The sequence below is a fragment of the Homalodisca vitripennis genome, unplaced genomic scaffold (genome assembly GCF_021130785.1).
Source record: "Homalodisca vitripennis isolate AUS2020 unplaced genomic scaffold, UT_GWSS_2.1 ScUCBcl_6910;HRSCAF=14349, whole genome shotgun sequence".
Classification (NCBI taxonomy): domain Eukaryota; kingdom Metazoa; phylum Arthropoda; class Insecta; order Hemiptera; family Cicadellidae; genus Homalodisca; species Homalodisca vitripennis.
In genome coordinates, this window is record NW_025783042.1 from 8,064 (window position 1) to 32,080 (window position 24,017).

General features: G+C 34.9%; 1 protein-coding gene across 1 annotated transcript; it reads right to left on the minus strand.

Annotated features, from left to right (window-relative positions):
• Window positions 1–10,241: 10,241 nt before the first annotated feature.
• Window positions 10,242–22,723, minus strand: LOC124373996 (proton-coupled amino acid transporter-like protein pathetic). The gene is made up of 7 exons (XM_046832301.1): window positions 22,627–22,723; window positions 16,598–16,722; window positions 15,838–15,922; window positions 14,931–15,203; window positions 13,151–13,329; window positions 12,758–12,930; window positions 10,242–10,478 (listed from the first exon to the last, which is right to left on the minus strand). The coding sequence occupies exons 1-7, from the start codon at window positions 22,717–22,719 to the stop codon at window positions 10,336–10,338; spliced, it is 1,071 nt and encodes a 356-aa protein (XP_046688257.1). The 5' UTR covers window positions 22,720–22,723; the 3' UTR covers window positions 10,242–10,335.
• Window positions 22,724–24,017: the final 1,294 nt, after the last annotated feature.

Below are 24,017 nucleotides of genomic sequence, written 5' to 3' on the forward strand. Positions count from 1 at the left end.
TACACAAAAAACAAAAAATATTTCTGCTGCGTATGTTTTTATAAGGAATATTTGTCACCTGAAGAAGAGAATAGATTTCAACAATAAAGGTGGCAAATATTCGACATCCTATTGTCCTTTCAAAATCATCCATCTTGCAATAAGAAGCTTGAAACAAAAATCAGTTTATATATTATCACTGTTTTTAAATTTAACTGTTGTCCCCATGGGCTACATGCTACCATGCACCATTAAAGACCGAGACTCTCCGGCACTACAAAGTCTACAACTAGGAAATATTTTATTCGACCAGGAAAACTTTTAATTAGAAACACATAAATTTCGTTAAATCCCTGCTGCCGAACAACTATGTGACAAAAAGTCATATATATCTACATACACAAAAAACAAAAAAATATTTCTGCTGCGTATATTTTTATAAGGAATATTTGTCACCTGAAGAAGAGAATAGATTTCAACAATAAAGGTGGCAAATGTTCGACATCCTATTGTACTTTTCAAATCATCCATCTTGCAATAAGAAGCTTGAAAGAAAAATCAGTTTATATATTATCACTGTTTTTAAATTTTACTGTTGCCCCCCATGGACTACATGCTACCATGCACCATTAAAGACTGAGACTCTCCGGCACTACAAAGTCTACAACTAGGATATATTTTATTCGACTCATCGTAAACAACAAGTTGATATTTATTGAATACCTTTTGTAAAATAAACACGGTAGGAGTACGCCACACCATGTGTCGCGAACAGACTTCGCTAGGTTTGCAAACTTTCAAATCTATAGCTAATTTCATCCTCGAGATGTTCTGCATACAGATAGAAAGACAGACATTGTTAAGACATTTTTACATCCCCTCCGGCAGGCAAAAGAGAAACTTTCTCAGTCTACAGAGTCGTAGCATTCAATGACGCTATGGCACATTCCATAGTTGGACATACACCATCATATATCCCATTCTTGCCTTGGCAGAAATGAAGTTTCTCGAAAAATTGAAAGTCAACAGATCTTTCTCGATACCTTGCCACATGATAAACATCTCTGTTCATTACATTGGGTATCATATCAGTCATAAAAGTCTCCCACACCGAGTCACTATAAATGATGTTGAGTGTGTTGGGATAGTTGCGCCACATCTGTTAAGATGTCACATGATAAACATCTCTGTTCATTAAATTGGGTATCATATCAGTCATAAAAGTCTCCCACACCGAGTCACTATAAATGATGTTGAGTGTGTTGGGATAGTTAGGCCACATCTGTTAAGATGTCACGTGATAAACATCTCTGTTCATTAAATTGGGTATCATATCAGTCATAAAAGTCTCCCAAACCGAGTCCCTATAAATGATGTTGGGTGTGTTGGGATAGTTACGCCACATCTGTTAAGATGTCACATGATAAACATCTCTGTTCATTAAATTGGGTATCATATCAGTCATAAACGTCTCCTACACCGAGTCACTATAAATGATGTTGGGTGTGTTGGGATAGTTAGGCCACATCTGTTTAAGATGTCACGTGATAAACATCTCTGTTCATTAAATTGGGTATCATATCAGTCATAAAAGTCTCCCACACCGAGTCACTATAAATGATGTTGAGTGTGTTGGGATAGTTAGGCCACATCTGCTAAGATGTCACATGATAAACATCTCTGTTCATTAAATTGGGTATCATATCAGTCATAAACGTCTCCCACACCGAGTCACTATAAATGATGTTGGGTGTGTTGGGATAGTTACGCCACATCTGTTAAGATGTCACATGATAAACATCTCTGTTCATTAAATTGGGTATCATATCAGTCATAAAAGTCTCCTACACCGAGTCACTATAAATGATGTTGGGTGTGTTGGGATAGTTAGGCCACATCTGTTAAGATGTCACATGTTAAAATTTTTGGGTGTATTAAATGTGTTTACATATTTATTTAGTCTGTTATTTTTCGTTGCCATTCTGGTTAGCAATAACGCCAATGTAAAAATATTCGCTAACGCTCAGCCAAATCCCATGAAATGGCATGTACCATCATGGAATTCAGTGCTGCTAATATAAAAGTTAAGCTTCACGCAAATTTCAAGTCAATAATTCAGTTCGTTTTCGAGATATCGCACGTACAGAATAATAAATACACAAACAAACAGACACAAAACTAAAATTTTTACAACCCCACGAGTGACACGTTTCTCTAAAGCACAGCGAAAACGTTAAATTCTACTTTAATTGACAATAAAGGGCATGTATCTATAAAGCGTTTTTACCCCGGCAGAAACATTAACGGAAAAACGTGTAAATCATGATGATAATAATAGGCCCTTTGTACCTTGGAAAAAGTGTTGTGGGAAACATCTTTTTAATTCCTAGCCTCTTAAGATTACTTTCCGGAACACGTAAGAAACCCATTTTAATCACTCCACTTTTAATTAGAGACATTTAATGTAGGAAATTTACGATAAATCAGACTAACAAAAATGGCTGAAGATAAAATCATACACTATTTACTGTATGAATTATATTTTATGCACTTTATAAATCAGTTATCACATAGCTTCAGAGAGTGGTGTTTTTTAGTCATTTATGATTTGTAATAAAATATAAATTAATAAAATTACATAATCTAAAAACATGTTCGAAAGGAATTAAATTTGTTTATAAAAACCATTGTAATGGTCAGTGATCTTGTATGAACATAAACCTCATATTGCTATCTACAAGTTTTTTGAGGCCGATAATAAAATACGCCAAGAATGTGTTTCAAACTTTACTACTTCTCATGGAATAATAAAAATAATTATTTTCCTGTTTTCACTTCACTTTAAAGTACTGGGGCTAACATATTCTTACTACTCGTATATACAATATTACCAACAAAAACTAATTTCAACACTTTAATATAGAAAAATAACAACAACTCCATAGGAAAAGTTTATATTCTATCTGTCTCTCCGTCAGTAGACATGATACTACGAGAATGAATTGAGCTATTGACTTGAATTATAGCCAAAAATGTTCCTGAAACTTTATTTCTAATTAGGGAACATCGAGTTCGATAATAGTGCATGTCCCTCGGCGGTATTTTAATTAACGTCAGTGTAGCCTAACTGTTCGCAGAATAACTGGAAAATATGTTGAGGTTATCGTTTTGCTCCCATTGTATAATAATTGAGATTAAGTTTAGTTTCTAATTTACTACGTTCACGAAATATAGATTTCAATTTTACACAGAACTTTCTCGAAGCCTGTTACGCGACCCGGAGTGTGGTATATGCCTTTTAATCTTGAAAGGGGGAAAAGAGAAGAATAGGACATGTTTATGGACACCTATCCACCGGAAGGGCCAGCCAGCAGCCATCTCAAACTACAGTCCGTAGCAATATTTCACTGTTCATACACGTCTCTGCTCTCCGGATATCCCGAGCGCTGTGACTGGATTTCGAGGTACCTTGGACCGACGGCCATCATCTAGTTTTTTCCATTCATTCATCTGTATACATACAAGCAAAATGCAGTGAAAATCCAAATCAAATGTAACTCTTAGCTAAGTTCATTTGATAGGTAATACGTATGCTATTTAAATAAAATACTCCATAACTAAAAGCTAGTTACCCGCGGCTTCGTACGCAGTTTAGAAGGCTTTGCACATGCATGGGTATGTATGGTTCAAGTGAATTATATTTCCGACGCCAATGTTGAGTTTGTTTGTTGCCGCGATCAAGAAAATATGTATAAGTGTATATGGTCATTGTAATTTACTCCGGTCTTTGTATTTTTGTTCTATAGCTGATTTTGCCTTGTTTACAGTCTTTAAATGTATTTTAAAAGTTATTTAGTAACTTTATCTGTTATACCTTAATACAGACAAAACACTGCATACTTAATGTGTGCTAGATAATGTATGGTTTAGTCTAATTTTAAGACAACTTTTAGTTTTGTTATCTGAATATTTCCTTACTCGGTGCTTAACAGCGGTCGTAGAAGATGTGGAAATAAGAAATATTGTTACCATCAAACTTACTTTATGTTTTCAAGACTATAATTAATGTAAACAAATTTAAAATAGTAGTTAAATTAATTAAACATATGGTTGTGCTGTCATAAAACAATGTTTACGCAGTTGATTTAACATTTAACAAGACTTTTCAGTTAATTATATTTGTCAGCTGTAATGCTACTTTGTCTGCAACAAGGCGTTGAGCTTGTGAAGATGCCGCGTCGGTCATGCACAGTAACGTATATGAGCTCCCCGGCTCACCTCCCACACTTCAACAGCCCCCACCATTGTTAGACGAGCGCACTCTTACTGTAGAAAACACATCATTGCGCGGGCCGAATATGATACATAGTCACACAGTCAATTTCTGCTCCCCGGATATACTCGTATAGAGCAATCCGCGACTATGATCCGGTTACTAAGGCTCGATGCACACTTGCGTATTTGCAAGTAGCGTGCACGCCGCGGGCAAGCTGCGTGCGCTTGGCTTGTTTTTTTCCGTCAATACACACTACAGCGGTTTTTCGGCGTCTTCAGTCTCTTTGCACCTCCCAAGCAGCATGGATGGTCACAGACAACGTGTTACATTTGCGTTTGCTGTGTATGATTATTTATACAGTTACAAAAAGCGAAGTATGCGGGTGCTTAGTTAGTGCTCGTTTGTTAAAAGGGGCGTTTGTTACGCTTTTCCAAGATCTTCGTCGAGATGAGAAGAAATTTTTCAATTATTTTAGGATGAGTGTAGTATCATTTGATGAACTTGAAGCAAAAGTAAAGATACTAGATGCAGACTATCATTAAATCACTTCTCATTAAATCCCTCGAAGAACTCCTCACAAACGATGAACCAGGCTCCTCTCTTTTTAATCCTGTCATGGTAATGTTCTGATGTCGTATCCCATATGACAGGCTGGTTTTTGACAGCAGCAATAAACAGTTCAGTATCGACGTTGATATCCATCGCGCGGTCAATGTGTACTCGCTGATTGCCTAGCAAAGACTGCCAAGCCGCCAGACTTGTTGTGTGCAAGCCGCGTGCACGCCGCGGCGTAGCAGTAGTGGCGTCCTTCCGAGCTCACGCTGCTTGCAAGTCGCTTGTTAGTCGCTTGCACGCTGCGGCTCCGCTCGAGTGTGCACTACCTAACTAACAACTCACTACTGCTAAACCGCCGGCGGTCATACGCAGCTTGCCCGCGGCGTGCACGCTACTTGCAAATACGCAAGTGTGCATCGAGCCTTAGCCCCGGTTATTCCGCTCGTCGATGATGTTGATTGTAAAAATGAATTAATAAGAAACTAGAACGGTTCATTAAGAGAGAACATGATTTGTTGCTTCAAGTCAGAAGTCTCCCGTCACATTTATTGAAAAGTTTGTAATTAAGTTTTGGACTGTTTATTATTTATATAGCTACCTTACGAGGTTAGTGTAGTTTTGGACTTTTAACGAGGGGTGTCATAATTATCATTTAAGTTTCCCAATTCACACCGCCTCGATACATTCCTTACAAAATTATATTCTTGAAATATTTCTGGCTTATTTTGGAGGGCCATCATCAACAGTCAACATCAAATCAAATCAAATCAGTTTTTTATTGCCGGAACATTATACAACGCATGGCAAATGTCATATTTTTACTTTTTACTGGCTAAAATTTTTGTCAAACACACCACAAGAAATCTCATTCAAACATACAATTTTGCAAACGTACCCACATCCATTCATTCACCAATTATTCCCACTTCCAGCGACGAATTTTGTCAGTCTTTTTAATTGGTGGTCTCCCAATCATAAGCAAAAAACTCGTCAACATTATAAAATGTTTTTGACACTAAAAAGCGTTTCAAACGAGTTTTTAACACTTTGAGTGTTGAAGTGTTTTTAATTGAATCTGGTAACTTATTGACGAATTGAACACCTGCCTGTGAAGGCAAGCGTTCATAAACCACCGTTCTGTGTCTACCAGTTCGGTAGTTATCTCTGCCTCTAGTCTCATACATATGTATGTCTCGGCCATTCGCCATGGCACATTTAGACATACAAAACAGAGTTGTTTCCAAGATGTAGAGACTGGGCAGCGTCAACAGTTGCAAATTTTTGAAGGCTTCCTTGCACGTCTCTCTAAATTTCAACTTAGCGATAATGCGGATCGCTTGTTTTTGCAGCTTGAACACTCTCATAAATTGATTGTTTGCACAAGCTCCCCACAACACCAGCCCGTAAGTGAGGTGGGGGTAAATCAAGCCATAATACGCCATCATCAGAACTTGAGTCGGGCAGTATTTGGCTAGAGACCTCAAAACATAAATGCCTGAGGCCAATTTGGAGCAAACGTGGTCGATGTGATCGTTCCAAGTCAACCCTCGATCTAGGTATATTCCCAGGAATTTCGAACAATATACTTCTTCCAGCATAGTGTCAGCCAACATAACAGCTGGCTCATCATGACTATCTACTGGTCGTAAAGCAAAATTTATAAAATTGGATTTTGCAGAATTTGTTTTAAGATTGAGGCTGTTAAAATTTTGGACACAGTTGTTAATTTCAACAAAACTATGCTGTTCCAAAGTCAATTTTGATTTGCTAGTGAAACAGAGAGTCGTGTCATCAGCATACTGCACTAGTCTTCCGTGCAGAAGTGATGAACCTACATCATTGACATAGATCAGGAAGAGAATTGGACTGAGAATTGAGCCCTGTGGGACACCATAACTCAGGTGAATTGGTTCAGATAATTTATTTGAGATCTGGACAATTTGAGTTCTATGGCTTAGAAATGATCTGAGCCACTGGAGAGGCACGCCTCGGATGCCATGAGATTCAAGTTTGTCAAGCATTGTAACATGGTCAACACAGTCGAATGCTTTCGATAAGTCCAGGAACACACTCAATGTGTGATCCCGACGTTCTAGTCCCTCTACAACCATGTCGACAAGATTTACAACTGCGTCTATTGTCGACTTGCCCTTCCTGAAGCCAAACTGGTCTTCCGATAGCTGGTTGTGTTTATTCAAAAATTGAAGCATTCGTGTCAAGAAAAGCTTTTCGAATATTTTGCTCATAACTGGCAAAATTGAGACAGGCCGGTAATTTTGTGGGGATTGGGGATCGTCTTTCTTGAAAATAGGGGTTACTTTAGCGGTTTTGAGGAGTGAGGGAAAAACTCCTTGTTCAAAAGAGAAATTTACTAATTGGGTTAATGGTCTCACAATATGCTTTGAACATTTTTTTATGAGCCACGTTGACATTGAATTTAAATCATTTGTTTTTTTTGGCTGGGAGCTGCTGAATTATTTTTTCAAGCTCTTCCTCAACGACAGGTGCCAGTGCCAGGGAGGCTTAAACATATATATTTAACGCGAGATTTTTGTGATATTCGTTTAGTTACAACATCTGTTGAGTGAAGATCGCTTTACAACGAGGTAGAAATGTTTAAATAACTTAATTGTATAAGTAATGTTTCGATGCGGTATGAATAAAAAAACATAGATAATACATTTTATAAATATCTAGAATTAGGAGGCAATAAATCCATTTATAAACCTCTGAAGACCTAAAAAGCTCTCCTCTAATAATTGTTGATAAATAACTAACTACCATTTATTTACAAAACATGAGAGTCTTGTACAACATTAAGAAATCACTACGGATCTCTGATCTCCTGATACAATTCGTCGCTTCAAAACGAACAAGTGCACTGATTTTGGATCTCCTTCTACCGTTCCGCTGTAGTTCCACACCTGTCAGCTCCGCGCGTCCCTTCTTCGTTTTGCGTCTCGCAACCAACCTCTCTGAATGTTACAATCCCCCCATTCATCAAATTATCCCAGTAATCAGAATAAAGCGAAACAAAACGTACTGGTTGTGTGTTCATTCCCGTCATTCGGTTAATTGACAGTTCTTTCCAGTGACAGAAGTCGAGTGAGACCCGTTACCTCGATGTTCACAGATCCAGCAGGCGCTACTGGTATCCGGGGAGCAGAGAGATTCATAACCATATTGAATGAGCGAATGCTTGCTAGCCTTTCCGTTATTAGCTGTGAATTAGTTTGATAGTTCACAGCAGAGAGTTCAAATACCATAGAAACATGCCTATTTCTCCCCTTAAGACCTGGCTGTAGAGCAGGCCATCTTAATTTCTGCCACTAACATGCACTTTTATGATCCTTTTTTAGTCGTAAAGGCATGGAAGATGTCTCATTTTAAATATATGGTTTTAAAGATGCGTACTTAACTTGCTTTACTAGATCAAGGTTGCACAAAATGTAACTTCATATGCTTGATTTTAAAGGTTTCTGTCTCACTAGTTAACTTTGAAATAAGGTCTGATTATTATAGTTACAGTCTTTAGGGCCATCTGGAAGGTTTTCAGCTCATTAGATAATTTAGCTAACAACTTCGAAATTTTGTTTTCTAGAATAACAAAGTCTTGCATTTGGAAGAATCCATTCATTTCAATGTTTACTTTCTCTTTTTTCCACCCTTAGTTTACATTTTATTAAACTCATTCTGAAGCTTGGAATCAGTCTCCAGTCTGTTATAATTCTCATTGAATTGCTTTCTACATTTTCAATAACAAGAGGAATTTTTAAACAATTCTAAGATCGGGTGTTGTTTAGCTAGCTATAATTCCTTTATATTCAGAAATTAACTCTACAATAATTATCTCTGAACCAAATGTAACGCTCTTATTCTGATAGAGGATTGACTCAAAGTAATTTATGCAAATGCTAATATTGTTAATCGCTATATAATCATATATCACGTCATAAAATGCTATGTTTAATAAATAATCTGAGTGTTGTGAACTAAGTGTGTTTTATTTCGTACAAGATGTTTTATGTATACAGGTCTAAAAACCAACGTGTATTATTTTAGATAAGTTATATTAAGTTGTCAGAATAAATTACATCAACATAATTAAAACTAATAGAAATAAGTCCTTGAAATCAGACACAAAATAACAAGTTTATAATTCCTGAAAACAATTCTTAATAGTTTATAAAAATAAGCAAGTTAGAAATTCTTCATTTTAAATCTTAACATTATCACTCTGAGGTTAAAACACTGTTATTATTTCATTTTTATGAATATAATAATATGCTAACAGATAGTTTGACATTTCATGTATATTCTTTGTTACCCGCAATTTTTATGTTGAGTGAAGTGTCGGACTTTTAAAAACACAGTGAAAAACTCATTTAAATTCTCTAATTGTGTTATATCTAATTGATAGGTAGTTCTGAAGTAAGGAACTGATAAAACACAAATCTAACTGGAAAAAGTATTTACACATGATTCAATGTCTAGGCCTAGTACTATCGATTACTACTGAGATCTAGAAAAAACTAAAAAAACATTTTTGGACGTGAGATGATGTTATAAAATGTCTAAATAGCCAAATTTAGGGATACTGTACCAAATTATTAAAATCAGGTATTAACATTGATAATGTTGAATCTGAACACTGATCCCGTCTTCTACTTATAATATCTTTGGTTAATTAATTATTGATTTGCATTAAAACATAACCTAAAAATACATTCAATGTGTTTCCTTGTTTACAACACCGACGTCGTTGTTTTCTTATAACTACGATAAAATCAATAAGGCACTGTTTGTACTCTTGTCAGACTTGCAGTGACGACTGACCAGGTGACAAAGTAAGTAGAGAATATGACTAAGCACTTGTGGCAGAACCGCTGTGGAAGTCATGGGTCCTGTCACGTCGGGGAATAGAAGAATGCCCTGATGATGTCCCTCAGGCTGTAGAAAGTCCCCGTGCTGAAACCGACGACAGCGAGGAGAAGAGAAACGCAGTCGAAGAGATAGTTTGGACCTGGCTGGTGTCCCCAGTGTAGTGCCAGGTCGCACAGAGGTGGGAACACCAGAGCCAAGGCTGTACTACTCACAGAACCCAGTAAGGAGATAAACAATCCTAGCCTGGGCACCACTTCCGCTGCGACAACTGCAACATCACGTAATATAAATTTGAGGCTATACATGTGAGTCTAGCTGGTGTCCCCAGTGTAGTGCCAGGTCGCACAGAGGTGGGAACACCAGAGCCAAGGCTGTACTGCTCACAGAACCCAGCAAGGAGATGAACAATCCTAGCTTGGGCACCACTTCCGCTGAGACAACTGCAACATCACGTAATATAAATTTGAGGCTATACATGTGAGCCTGGCTGGTGTCCCCAGTGTAGTGCCAGGTCGCACAGAGGTGGGAACACCAGAGCCAGGGCTGTACTGCTCACAGAACCCAGCAAGGAGATGAACAATCCTAGCTTGGGCACCACTTCCGCTGAGACAACTGCAACATCACGTAATATAAATTTGAGGCTATACATGTGAGCCTGGCTGGTGTCCCCAGTGTAGTGCCAGGTCGCACAGAGGTGGGAACACGAGAGCCAGGGCTGTACTGCTCACAGAACCCAGCAAGGAGATGAACAATCCTAGCTTGGGCACCACTTCCGCTGCGACAACTGCAACATCACGTAATATAAATTTGAGGCTATACATGTGAGTCTAGCTGGTGTCCACAGTGTAGTGCCAGATCGCACAGAGGTGGGAACACGAGAGCCAAGGTTGTATTGCTCACTGAACCCAGCAAGGAGATGAACAATCCAAAATTGGAGGCTATACATGTGTTAATAGGATGTCGACAAGCAGCAGTACTATATCCTTACCCCCAAGAAGTTTATTTGTGTTGTGATTATTTAAGAAAGATATTATTATTTGTCAGTCATGATGTTCCCACTTTAACTTGTGCGAGTGTGACGTGTTGTTTGTGCAGTAAAAACGCCTGAGTTCATTTTATCCAGTCTGAACCGCAAGCTGTTGGTGTACCGGTTAGATATGATACACATTTTTGAGCAGCAGTTCTCTGCCGCAGTTTTTTACGTTTTAAATGCATTTTTATGTATTAGGTTTTTAGACCTGAAGAAGAGGATATATGTCAATCCTCGAAGCGTAGTGTTATACATTTTGTAACGTATGGTGATGGTAAATATCAGAAATTCTATTACAACAATAAATATCAATTAATTACAAATCATCATGAGTTGAAATCTAAATGAGAAAAACATGAATGGATACCAAACGCTTTGGTTTGAGTAATATTATTCGATTACTTTGATCTCGTTACCAAAAAATACCAGAACTGGTTTAAAAATAGACAATTACATGGATTAAATGAGATCGGGATAGAAAGAAAAGAAGTGTGGTGTGGAAACAGCAGGAGTGGAGTGGATAGGTGGATAAATGGATGGGATACTGTGGAGAAATCACATTACTTATACTGATATTGTTTTGTTCTATTGAACTCTAATGTTGGATAGTTGGATGTATCAACTGGCCAGCCAGCTTCTGCATCTTTATCCACCTTTGTAAGTAAAGTTTATGACGTGTGACTGATTGTTGCGATATTATAGAGAGAGGTGTTAAGGAGAGAATGTTGATAACTATATTGTTTATTGAAGGACGATACTAAAGAATTAATATCAAATAGTATTGTCAATAGCATTAAACAAACCACTTTTGTTTTTATCTATGTACATTCAGAAGACTGGCAAACGACACTAGAGTTGAAAAATTGGCAAGAATGAATGTCTGTTGTTCTTCAACTATTCGAGTTTGGATAAATACATATACATAGTTTGGTTCAGTTGTGGAAGCGTGGCTATGTTTGTTTAAGCCTTTATAGAAAGGTTTTTGCTGTATTTTGGTTAGCAATGGTAGTTGCTGTTAATTAAATTTCTCTTATATGATATCCCGCAGGGTTTTGTAAAATATTTAATTTTATCGAAGAAACGAACTATTATTTTTGACAGGTGTATAGAGTTTGGTCTAGCAATTAGGCTCCTCTTTTCCTACAACCATAAGCTCCATGTTGCTCCCTGTTGATTATATTACTTTATATTAATTGTTTAGTGTCATCTTTCAAAAAACAATATTATTGTTTCTTTTTTTCCAAAATTAACTCCGTAAGAGTCCCTTGATTATCCCTTACAATGTGAACATGCACCACAAGAGTTCCTCTAAACATTAGAGTATTGTTACTACCGGACGTAGCACTGCAAAAGGTTTCAGTGCAGTGGTTGGAGATGGTTAACTTGAAAGGATACCAGGATTACTCACATTTCCATCGTTACATTTTAAATACTAACTTTTTTGTTCACTTTTTGGTCAAAAAGCTGAGAACAGTATAACGATTCAAGATTTTAAATTTTAAACACACAATATCAAAACATCAGTCTCACGTACAACACTTTCACTTATAACGGACGATATACTGTGAAGATATCATGTTTCTCACACTGATATTGTTTTATTCTACTAATGGATTTATGAGACCCTAAGGGATATCACAAAAGGGATATCAAATTAAGAGCAATTACCATTGCCAACCAAATAAAGCATAAACTTTTCTATATAGACTAGAACAAACATAGCCACTTGTTTGCACAACTGAACTAAAACTTTATGTACCCAAACACAGCATTTGGTTTTGAATTTTTTATTTATTACGCCAGAATGCGTAATAGAAAGTGACCAAATGTGAAGAGACCGTATTATTCAAGATAAAGCGTAAAGAAGTTTACAACACTGTTGGCTACAGACATACCGGTTATACATTCAATATTATTTCCCATAAAAATTATACTACTGTACTAATAAAAAGAGTGTAAAAAATATACTTCAATTATTCATGAGGATTAGTAAACAATGTATTCTACTAAATCAATGAATATTTTTTACTCACAAGTGATAAGAGACAAGACCAGCTTAATGCCACACTCAGCCAACACGGGATGCTTGAATGGCCCGTACTTACGATTGCAGTCAGGCCACACAAATGTAATAGCGACGTGGAGCTGAAGAGCGTAGGTAAAGAAGAGCCCAACTGCTATCGTGATTTGGACCACTTCAGAGAACCTGAAACAATAACGTACTCCCTTTTGTAACCAGACCACACTTATAAGACTGTAATATGGAACTGAAGTACATACGAAAATAGAAGCTCGATCTCTATCGTGAGTTTGACCACTTAAATTATCTGCTGTTTTGAATATTGTTTGATACAGATCTCTGCTGATGGAGCTCAATATTGGGTTTATGATTTTTTTCTAGCGAACTCTGTTCTCAGTCTACTTACAGGCTATCCTGAGGCAGGTTGAGAGGGAGGCTGCCAGCTACATCTTCCCCGTACTTGAGGTATCCCACGAACCCCACCCAGAGCAGGGCGCACCCCACGATAGTCATGCCTACGTTCAGCACTCCGAACCTGCTTCCAAACTTGTCTGGATTCTTCATCTCACTCTGGAGTGGCAGGACCTGACGAGGGGACAATGGAAATATAATTAAAACATGTTTGATTGTTAAAAAAATAAATAAAGTACAGAAAGAAACAAATTATTAGAATTTGGACCCAGATAGTTGAATTATATTTTAATTTTAACTGAATGGTCAAAATTAAGCATTTAGGTCCTTAATCACGTACTTTGAATTGTGTAGTATCCATTAACTGTTTAGTCGTGGCCATATAAATAATTTCTGAATGTCAATCATTTTAAAACCTGAGGACTTTCTTAACCAAAATTACATTCAGGAAAAAATATTAATATAAACTTTTTACTACATTTTTATATAAACCTAAGAATACAGTTTAAAAAAGTTAAACTCGAATAAGACAACCTAACTTCTAGTAAGTAAAAAAGCTTAGTAGGGGTCTACTTTTGATATTTTTTTATCAGGGGGACGTTTTCTGTAGTAAAAGTTTAGGGAACACTGAAATTAATTTTGCATTTCAAACTTGTTCCTATTTATCGTGGTAGCAGTGTATGAATATGAACGTGTGATAATGCTGTGAGCTGAACTGTGCGTGGACCACTTGTGTTTGGTTCCTTTTGAACAGTACTTTGAATCTAAATTACTTTAAAACGGGTGTAAATGAAATATGAATTTATAAAATATTGAATATTTATTCAAAGTGTTTCAGTAATTTGTAAAATCTTGCATTGAGCCAAAACAAAACATTGTACCAACCGGGCTCACCGTGACAGGAAACAGAGGAAATAATCATTTGTTTTTTTTATTTACCCATTTACCCATCACGCATTGTGATATATTTTATTTATTTGAATACGCAACAACATCAGTATAGTCTGTGACGCACAAATTGCAAATGTTACCCTCTCAAAAAGTAACAGGGGCTCAGGTGAGTGCTGGACCCATATGATATAAATATATCAGGTGCATTGATATACAAATATATCAATGGGTTAACTAGGCCGCACTGCAAACAGAAAAAAATGCTCTTGAACTGAAAACCTAGTTTACGCCACACTAATGATAAAGTACCATTAGTTTAGTCATTTATTACTTCCCAGTAAAATGTATTGCTTCACCTCGCAATCACGTTTATACTTATCACACTACAAGTGGCTGCCAGCGGAGATAGCCCTAATACATACTAATAACGACAAACATGCTAATAACGTCAGCGATATACTTTGGAACACAGTCCATATTTTACTTATATATTTCATTAATCTATCCACTCCACTGTCTTGACAAGGGGTCTAAGTGCTACTGTATTTGCCTTTATCAATATCATTGAATGGCAGAAAAATTAACACCGGACTGAAAACTCTTTCTTTATACCAGTATACCTAGGCGTATTCCTAAATGTGCAATGCCATATTTGGGACCACTTCTTAACAAATTTACAAACAGCAAAAATGAAAACGTGTTAATTTTGAGTTGTTGTAGTAATGGGCTATGAAGTAATCTGTATCTCTTGCCAACAGTTATCTTCTAGACACAACGTGCTCCGCACTGAGGCATCAAACCACACGCTTCAATTACAAGGAACAAACAACAAGAGCTAAAGTCCCTATCCACTTTCACTGTATGGTTAAAATTACAACACTCACCAATCCAACACCTTCAAAACAATAGATTATGGTTCCGAAGAACAGCGGAATCGTTGAAATGCTGCCAACCGCGTTCCTGGAGGTGACGGGAGGCAGGTCGTGCATAGAGATGTACATAGTGAGGATCACTCCCGCTCCCGTGAGGATGTTGGCCAGGACAGAGAATGGCACGAGGAACTTGAGGTTGCGGACCATTGTAGTAGACACCATCGGAATCAGTATTATAGCCATTAAAACGTGGACATCTACTAGATATCCGAGCCGAGACAGAATCTGTAGTCAATTATGGACAAGAATCATGTATAAATAATTCACAAACCATAGCATCACCAAGTAATAATTTTGATAAATCTTTCAAAACCAGGAACTTTTACTCGCATAAATATTAACGCCCAAGGCAAGTTTCACTGTCCGCTGAAGCAGAGAGTGTGCTACAAGTCGTAAAAAATGTAACGAACTCGAAAAAATTAAATCTTTCTGTTTTAGGTCAATTAATCTGATTAAAAAACATTAAACATTACGCTCCACGACACACCGATACATTTCAGTAAAACTTTGGGAAAACGTGTTCAATCGTACATCTTCAACACAGTCATAACTCGTTTTAGTGATTCGTTATGTTAATAAACATTTTTAACTTATCAGAGTAATCGAAAATGTTTTTTCAGATTTTTTCAGATTTTCTAAAATATATACAACTTGCAAGTAAGTTCTCCTTTTCGCACATGAAAACAATAGACTATTGTTTATATTTCAGACAATGAGTGGACTAGCCTTGGCGCCTCAACACCATTGCACCTCATTGTTGAATTCTATATGATATTTTTAAGATAATTTTCTATACATTTGTACTAAATAATTTCCTTTGCAATATGGAATTTTAAAATGGGATTTGTTTAGTGCCTACCTTATGCAATGTAGACGATATGATCACGAAGTACACCGAACAAGATCCAAGTTGAGCCATAATGTTGAAAAAGGACACAATAAATCTGCAAACAGAATTATTTACATTTATTTGATGATTTTGGAAGGAATATTAATTGATTGTATATTCCAAATCCAAAACTATAACTTACAGTACTTATAAGTCTCAAAAGAGTTACACAGCCCAAAAATTATTCATAGAACTTTGTACGATAAAATGTTACAATATTCATTGGCATTATTTGCAAAATAGAAGGGTTTTTCTAAATTTGTTAATTTATCATTCTTACTTTAACAAAAACGCATTTCTATATATTTATTTTCGAACATAGACATTTGAAACTAATTCAAATTGTGTTTTATGTGGAGTTTGTTTGTTTAACTTAATACAATACACTAATTCTATTGATCTCCATAATACCGTTCCTTAATTTATATAGATGAACATATAATATAAAAATTGTCTAATAAACTGTTAAAAATGGTTTAATTGTTGTTAAATTAAAAGTAAAAAAAAGAAATAGTGAGAACTCTGATATAAATAAAGGTATAAAATGTTGCATTATGCTAAGTATATATATTTTTATACGTAACATATTAAGCGATCTCTCTGAGTTTTAGGATCCTACAGTCGTCATTACCGCATTTACGAGAGTCGTCCTAGTCAACTAATAGCCTACATAACTATAGTTTAGTATTTAATTTTTGTCTTCCAGCCCTAATTATCAACACACACTTACCTAATAGTACGAGAGAATCTTTGGAAGCACTTGGGCCCTGTCTGGAAGGACCACTCCATAGTGTCGGGGAAGGTAGGATACTGTCTCATCTTCCTGCGACGTCCTAACTCTTTGGAGCAATTTATCTGTTCAATAAAATAATTAATTAGTCAGACTAAAAATAGAACAACAAAACCGATATTACTATATTATATATATATATATATATATATATATATATATATATATATATATATCTTCAAATCCCTTTTTAAGCATTTTTGTTGGTTATGAAATAAAACATTTTTAAGAAGGTAGACGCGTTGTGAAAAAATATGATGAAGCAGATAGACCTGCAGAAGACAGTTTGGCTGTTTATAAAAGAAAATCACATTTTTGTTACTCTTTGGAAATTAACGGTTCTAGCTGTTTGTTAAAAAAATTCTAAAATTTGCATTTGGGATCATAGCACATCGCATAAAAACGGTAAACAAAGGCTTGCCTTTAAATAAAATTCCACGGAATTCAAGGGATCAAACTGAAGTAGGAATACATGGCATCCATAACTATGTGAACTTATTTGAAGTTAAAGATACAAACTATGGTGGAAACCCCAAATAATTACCTGGACGCTAATCTGGACGTCTACTTCATACAACAAACATCTAAGTTATATTGTATAAAAGTCTTTAAATCCTTAGCAAAAGCTAGATATTAACATTATCTTTAATTCCTGCATTACACTACTGATGAAGCGCTGCATACTTAATATTTACTAAGAATTTAAGTTAAAAGTCAATTTTACAAAACAACTTTCAATTTTAATTATCTGGATAGCCTCTGTACTCCAAAAGTGATTACATATAATAAAAAGTGGTGTTATTTTAATGCTTACAATTCTATACTTAAATTAACGAAACTTATGGTCGTGTTGTCATATTAAATGGTTTCCATGGAACAGTTGATTACTTTTAAACAGGTTCTTTTAATAAATAAAATGTCTTTGGTGCAATGCATTTCTTGTGGACCTTATCACCAGCCCTGATATCGTAGAGAAAATGATTCCTTCGTGAGCCTCTAGGATGCAATATGAAGGTGTGTACCAAAGTTCATGCCTCTATCTTCCATGGTTTTTGCTAGGCGTTCATAAGTAATTTAGAATACTTTCTTTAAATAGATGTCTCGATAAACTAAGTTTAATTTGGTTGTAAAGAATCAAGTTCTGTCTGTTTAATTTCACTTTGTAAGATATTTCAAATACCATCGTAGAATTTGCCTTGTGCCCCGATCAAGAAAATGCATAAGTCTACTAAAAAAAAAAAACAATTTCGATCATAAAACGTCTTCTTTCGGCTCTTTTAATTGACTTTAAGATTTTTCAAGTGACATAGTTAGAGTCTGCCTTTGCTCCGATGAAGAAAATATATAACTTGCATACGACTTAAAAGTTACTACTGCGGTCAAAAAGAGTCAGTGCCGGCTGGTTAAATTCACTTCCGGTCTTCCGATTCGATTACAATATGTGCAAACATTCAGAGGTTTGTACAGTAAGGTCGTTTTTATAACAGCGTTTAAATAATATTTGCATTGCATAAAATGGTTTGTTGATCATTAGTGCAATGTAAATTTAAAATTGGATAGTAACTTCGGTTTTTCAATCTGCATTACACTACTGATCAAGCAATATAATTTAATATCTTATAATATTTAAATGTAAACAAATGTTTCAGTCTCTTTGATAAACTTCTGCTGAAAGCGGTAACGCTGTTAAGTATCAGTTTCCTTTGTATTACGTGTCGTAGTACGGTCTACCGGATTTAATGCAGAACATTCCAAAATTTAAAAAAATTATAATTCAAAAATCTAATATATATAAATGCGAATGTTTGTTTGTATGTTCCGTTATAACTCTGGAACCAATGCACGAAACATCGTGAAATTTTGTACAGTGATTCTATTACGTTCTTGGAAGTAACATAGGCATACATACTAGAGTAAATTTGGTCCAATTTAAATAGTTTATTTAATTAATTTTTTTAATTATAAATCGTTGTTGACGTTAGAGTGTTTTATATTGGATCCGACAGACTGCGCTACAACACATAATACAAAGCGAACTGATACTTAACAGCTGTTAATACTTTCAGCTGAAGTTCATCAAAGAGGCAGAAACATTTGTTTAGGCTACATTTAAAATTTAGAAAATTTTTATTGTAAAGTGCTTGATCAGTAGTGTAATGCCGGTTCCATAAAAGACGTCATTGCCTAATTTTAAATTCAGATTGCACCAATGATCAATAAACTATCTAATGCAATGAAAATACTATTAAACGCTATTATGAAAACAGCCTCATTGTAAAAATCCGTGAATGTTTGCACATAAGGTAATCGAATTTGTTTACATGGAAGGTAAATGAAAAAAGCCGAAAGAAGACACTTTATGATCGAAATTGGGTTTCTTTGATACATTTTTCTTGAAAAACATCCCTCGAGATAGTACCTATCAGTAAAATATCAAATTCTACGGAGGGCAAACTTTGGTGCGTTGCAAAACGCCGTGTTCGTACATAAAGCGTTTTAAACTTTTCCTGATCTTTCACTTGACCGTGAAACTAAGTAACGTGTTCTCACAACCGTCAACCAAGCCAAAGCGAAGCGTGGCCGGTTCAGCTAGTTAATTACATAATCAAATAAAAATTGTAAATCTAAACCATTCTCGAATCCAATTGAAGACACGTAAAATTTCATGAATATCGGTCCAGCCGTTTAGGAGTTACATACATAAGCACAAAAGAATTATATATATATATATATATATATATATATATATATATATATATATATATATATATATATATATATTATGTCTCACGTTTTTGTCCTACTCCAAAATTTAATCAAATAAGCCTAATAAACGACGCCTCTTACCTTTTCCCGGGAATTAAGACTAAAATTTTTCTTCAGCAAACAACCAAAACATTTGTAATGATGAAATTCTTCCTTGCTTGAATAGGTTCAAACAAAAATCGGATTGGGAACCTCCCCCTCTCCCTGCAGATCACCCAATTGAACAGTTTATTAACATTGTATTGTCTAATTTGTCAAATCCGGAATTTCAGAACTCTTTAAATAAGAAGAATAACTTATCCCAAAATGAAATTCGAGCCATTAAATCACTGAAAAACAATCGCAATATAATTATTCCTCCCGGCTGATAAAGGAAGTAAGATTGTTATTTCAAATTTAAAAGATTACATTGAAGAAGCTACCACACAGTTATCTGATACAAATACATACAAGCCTCTGGAGGAAGATCCTACAGATAAATTTAACGAAATTATCAAAAAACTACCTCAAAGATTATGGTCCCAATCAAGGTTTGTCTTCAAAAGAATATTGAATTATTTAAGTCCAAAATGGCCCCGAACACCAATATTTTATACACTCCCAAAAATCCATAAACCCATTCGTCCTCCACCTGGTGAGACCTATTGTTTCTAGCTATGGGAGTCCAACAGAAAGAATTTCAGCTATATTGATGATCAACTGCAACCTTTTGTAAAATCATTACCATCCTATATAAAAAATTCTACTGACTTCATTGAAAAAATTACTACTGTTAAACAACCAATTCCTGAAAATTCAATTCTAGTAACAGTAGATGTAAATTCTCTATACACAAACATACCACATAAAGAGGGTCTGCAGGCTGTAGAGAGTGTTCTAGACGCTAGAAAAAATAATGTTATTCCATCGACCAACTTTTTGATTAATTTAAATGCAATTCGTCCTTACATATGAACAATTTTAAATTTAACGACAAAAATTATCTACAAATTTCGGGTACAGCTATGGGCACCAGGATGGCTCCCTCATATGCTAACCTATTCATGGGCGAATTCGAGAAGAAATTTCTAGCCTCACAAAAATCTTCAACCATTAAAATGGGTACGTTTCATCGATGATATATTTTTCATATGGCAATCATGGACTGGAATCTTTGGCAAGAATTTTTGAAGAATCTTCAAGAGTTCTCTCCTTTGAAGTTTACATGGAACTATTCTGATGTTATAATAACTTTTTTAGATTTAGACATTTTCTTAGAATCAGGCTACATCAAAACAAAATTGCATGTTAAAACAACAAACACAATGAACTATCTAAATTTTTCAAGTTGCCATCCAATATATATAAAAAAAGTCTATTCCAAAAAGTTTATCTATACGAGCCAAGAAGCTATGCAGCAATGATATAGACTTCCTAAATTACATTGAAAAATTAAGCAACACTTTTAAAACATTTAAATTACCCAGACAAAATTTTAAAAAATCAAATAAACAAACCAAAACATCCAGCAAACTTCAATTATAAAACACAACCAAAGTTTATTACACAGTTTTTTCCTGGACTACACAAAATTAACAGTATTATGAAAATTGCCCATAAATGTCCTACTTTCCTCTCCAGATACCCAAACTTTTATGTCTAAAAGCACCTAGAGTAATATTTCGAAAACCTCCAAATTTGAAAAACAAACTTGTCCAACCTAAACTACCTAAATTACACCAACCCGTTACTAATGGATGTGAACCGTGCACAACAAACCACGTTTGCGGTTCTTTGCAAAATTATGAAAAAACTCTAGGGAATTCAAAAGTAACGTAACAGGTATTTAACTTATCCCCATCATTGGCAAAGTAAACTGTGACTCTAAGAATGTAATTTACCAAATTAATTGTAAATTTTTGTGACAAACAGTACATTGGACAAACATCTAACCACCTTAGAGTCAGAATAACGGGGCACAGATTTGATATTTTCCATAAAGACAAGGAGAAGCCATTGGCCAAACATGCTGCCTGAGCACAAAAAAAAAAAAACAAAAATTGAAGAATGTTATAACCTTAAAGGAATTAATAAGGTCTTCCCTTGTCATGAAGACAATTTAAAATAGATTAAAATTAAAAAATCTGGAACAAGCACATCAATTACTTTTAAAATCAAAATATACCCAAATGGTCTAAATTTAAGATAATTTTAACTTTTCCAAATTTCCATCTGTGCCATTAATGATATATCAGCTGGGTTTTTTAAATGTTTTAGTTGCGTATTTACATTTTTGGTTATTTTATTTGTTGTGTTTCTTGTTTCTTGTTTTCTTGATTTATATTATGCTTCCTGAAGATGTGGGTATTAAATCCCACGAAATATATAGAAGCCTTGTAATCTTCGTTTTTCATTTCAATAAGTGAAATAGTATATATATATATATATATAATTAGGATTTTACGTTAATTATTTCATTGCTTATACACCTGAAGACGAAGACAACAGATTGCAGAACTTTTTCTTAAATCTTAATCTCTTAAATTCCGCTTATGTATAAAAATGTATTAACAATGCGTGTTTCACAATGAACTACATTTTAAAAAAATGCTAGTTTTTACATCTTCCTTTCGTTTTACAGCACAAATTTTTTAGAAATCATCCTTTCGAATAGCTTAAATTTCTTGGTTTCTATTAAATTCATAATAAATTTAAAATATGATGATTTAGATTCAGTCTTCTGATGTCATATGACGTTTGTACTTCCATCGATTACGAAGATAAAGTAATCTTTGAATGATGAAGAAATGGTATTGTGAATTTAAAACGGATTTAGTAGGTTTTCAATACATCAAATCCTGGGATTCACATGTTCGGGTTTTATGTAAAATTTTAGTCTTTGTTGGTTGTCATTAGTTATTTTACAACACTTATTGAAAAAATGTCGGTTTTAGCTAGTAAAAAAACCTACATCGTAATCTCATCCATTGCAATTATACTTTTGTACATTAAAACACATTTTTGCCTGTAAACGAGCTTTAAACTGGTGGGCGACTCATAATTAATAATTTGTTCCAGTCCCTTTACCATTTCTATTTCCTAATCTACTTCCTTAATACATTAACAACTTTCTTTAAAAATAAAGATATCCATAAGTCCTACGCATTTTTAATTTTATGACACAATGTTGACAGTGACGGAACATTAAAAGTAGCTTTACTTACCAAAATATGGTTTCCATAAATACAAACAAATCCTAGAAAGATCGCGAGCACTGGAGCGAGCATGAGGCCAGCATTCTTGAAGGCATCTCCCATCCGCAAACACTATACCCAAGACCCTATGTTTCCCTTGATGAGGTGGAACAAAGATTCCAAGTACCTGAGCGTAAAATAAATACATTGAATGTTTCAGTTATTTCATATACTTGTTGACTGCAAAAAATATCCCTTAACAACATTATTTAGTATTAGTAACTTGAAAATACATACAGTAAATAATACGTTGTTTAAAGGACACAATCCTACGTTTTTATTTATACGTTTAATTTAACATTTCTTTGTACATTTTCTGCATTAAAATTATGCACATACCTCTTACGTTTGAAAAATACTTTATAAATAAACAAAAGAAACCTGCATTATCCAGTGACATAAAATCTATTGATCTCCAGTTGGCACAATGTATTATCTGTGTTTCTGGGTCACTAATCTAGCTACGTTCTGATATACAGTAGACAATTATAAAACGATTGTATCATATAGTACTGTTATCCAGTTCGGAGTTCCAAATTTCAAGACTCTTAGGTCTTCGAAAAAGTTCGTTTAAAATTGATAAAATATTTTTACCTAACAGATAAACAAGAAAGTCAGAAACTTTCAAAATGCCGTGCATGGAAAATCCACGCTCCGTTCCTCATATTATTTGATAAGTTTGATAGTTATAAGTGATCCCAAAGCTGTGCTAACCGAACCTCATTGGTGCTCACACCAACGCTCGATTTAGATTTTTGCCTTCAGTAACATTCATATTGTTAGGGTATCAACCTTTACATACAGTATTTGTGTATAGTAACTAAATAGACAATACAGTTATAACAATATAAACCATTTACCAGTACCCGTGGCAAAGTAAAAAGAGAAGAAGTTACAAAATGTTGCATGTACAAATGCGAAACATTCTGTACGCGATAATCCAGTAAAAATTACACAATGAAAATATATTAATTGTTTTGGTTATGGGGTGTAGAAACTCATACTGCATAAGTGGAAAAGTGGAAAAGGTAAATGTAACTTCATGTTACAAATGTAAAAATGCAAAAAAACGTAGTAATTATTCATAACACAAGGTGATTATGTTTGTTGGTAGGTATTTTGCCTTCATATCGTATTCATGTTTGTTTGTTGCATGGCTCTGCGACGTAATGCGTTACCTTCCTCTCTCGACAGGATGGGAGAGAGTACCTTTTGTTAATCAACGTTTATTGAAAATAATGATTTGTGCGTGTGCGCGATCACGTATATCAGTACATGAGTGCTAAGAACAAATACCAAATTTTGTTTAGCAAATGACAGCTGTTTCCCTTTTGAGTTAAAACTGTTTTTTGTCAAAATTT

Bases quoted from the DNA above. Each gene is read 5' to 3' on its own strand.
- LOC124373996 (XM_046832301.1), bottom strand. From the start codon at position 22,719: ATGGGAGATGCCTTCAAGAATGCTGGCCTCATGCTCGCTCCAGTGCTC. The intron at 12,931-13,150 runs GTAAGTAGACTG...TTATTGTTTCAG, and splicing joins AACCTGCCTCAGGATAGCCT to GTTCTCTGAAGTGGTCCAAA. The intron at 10,479-12,757 runs GTGAGTAAAAAA...GTGATGTTGCAG, and splicing joins GGTCTTGTCTCTTATCACTT to TTGTCGCAGCGGAAGTGGTG.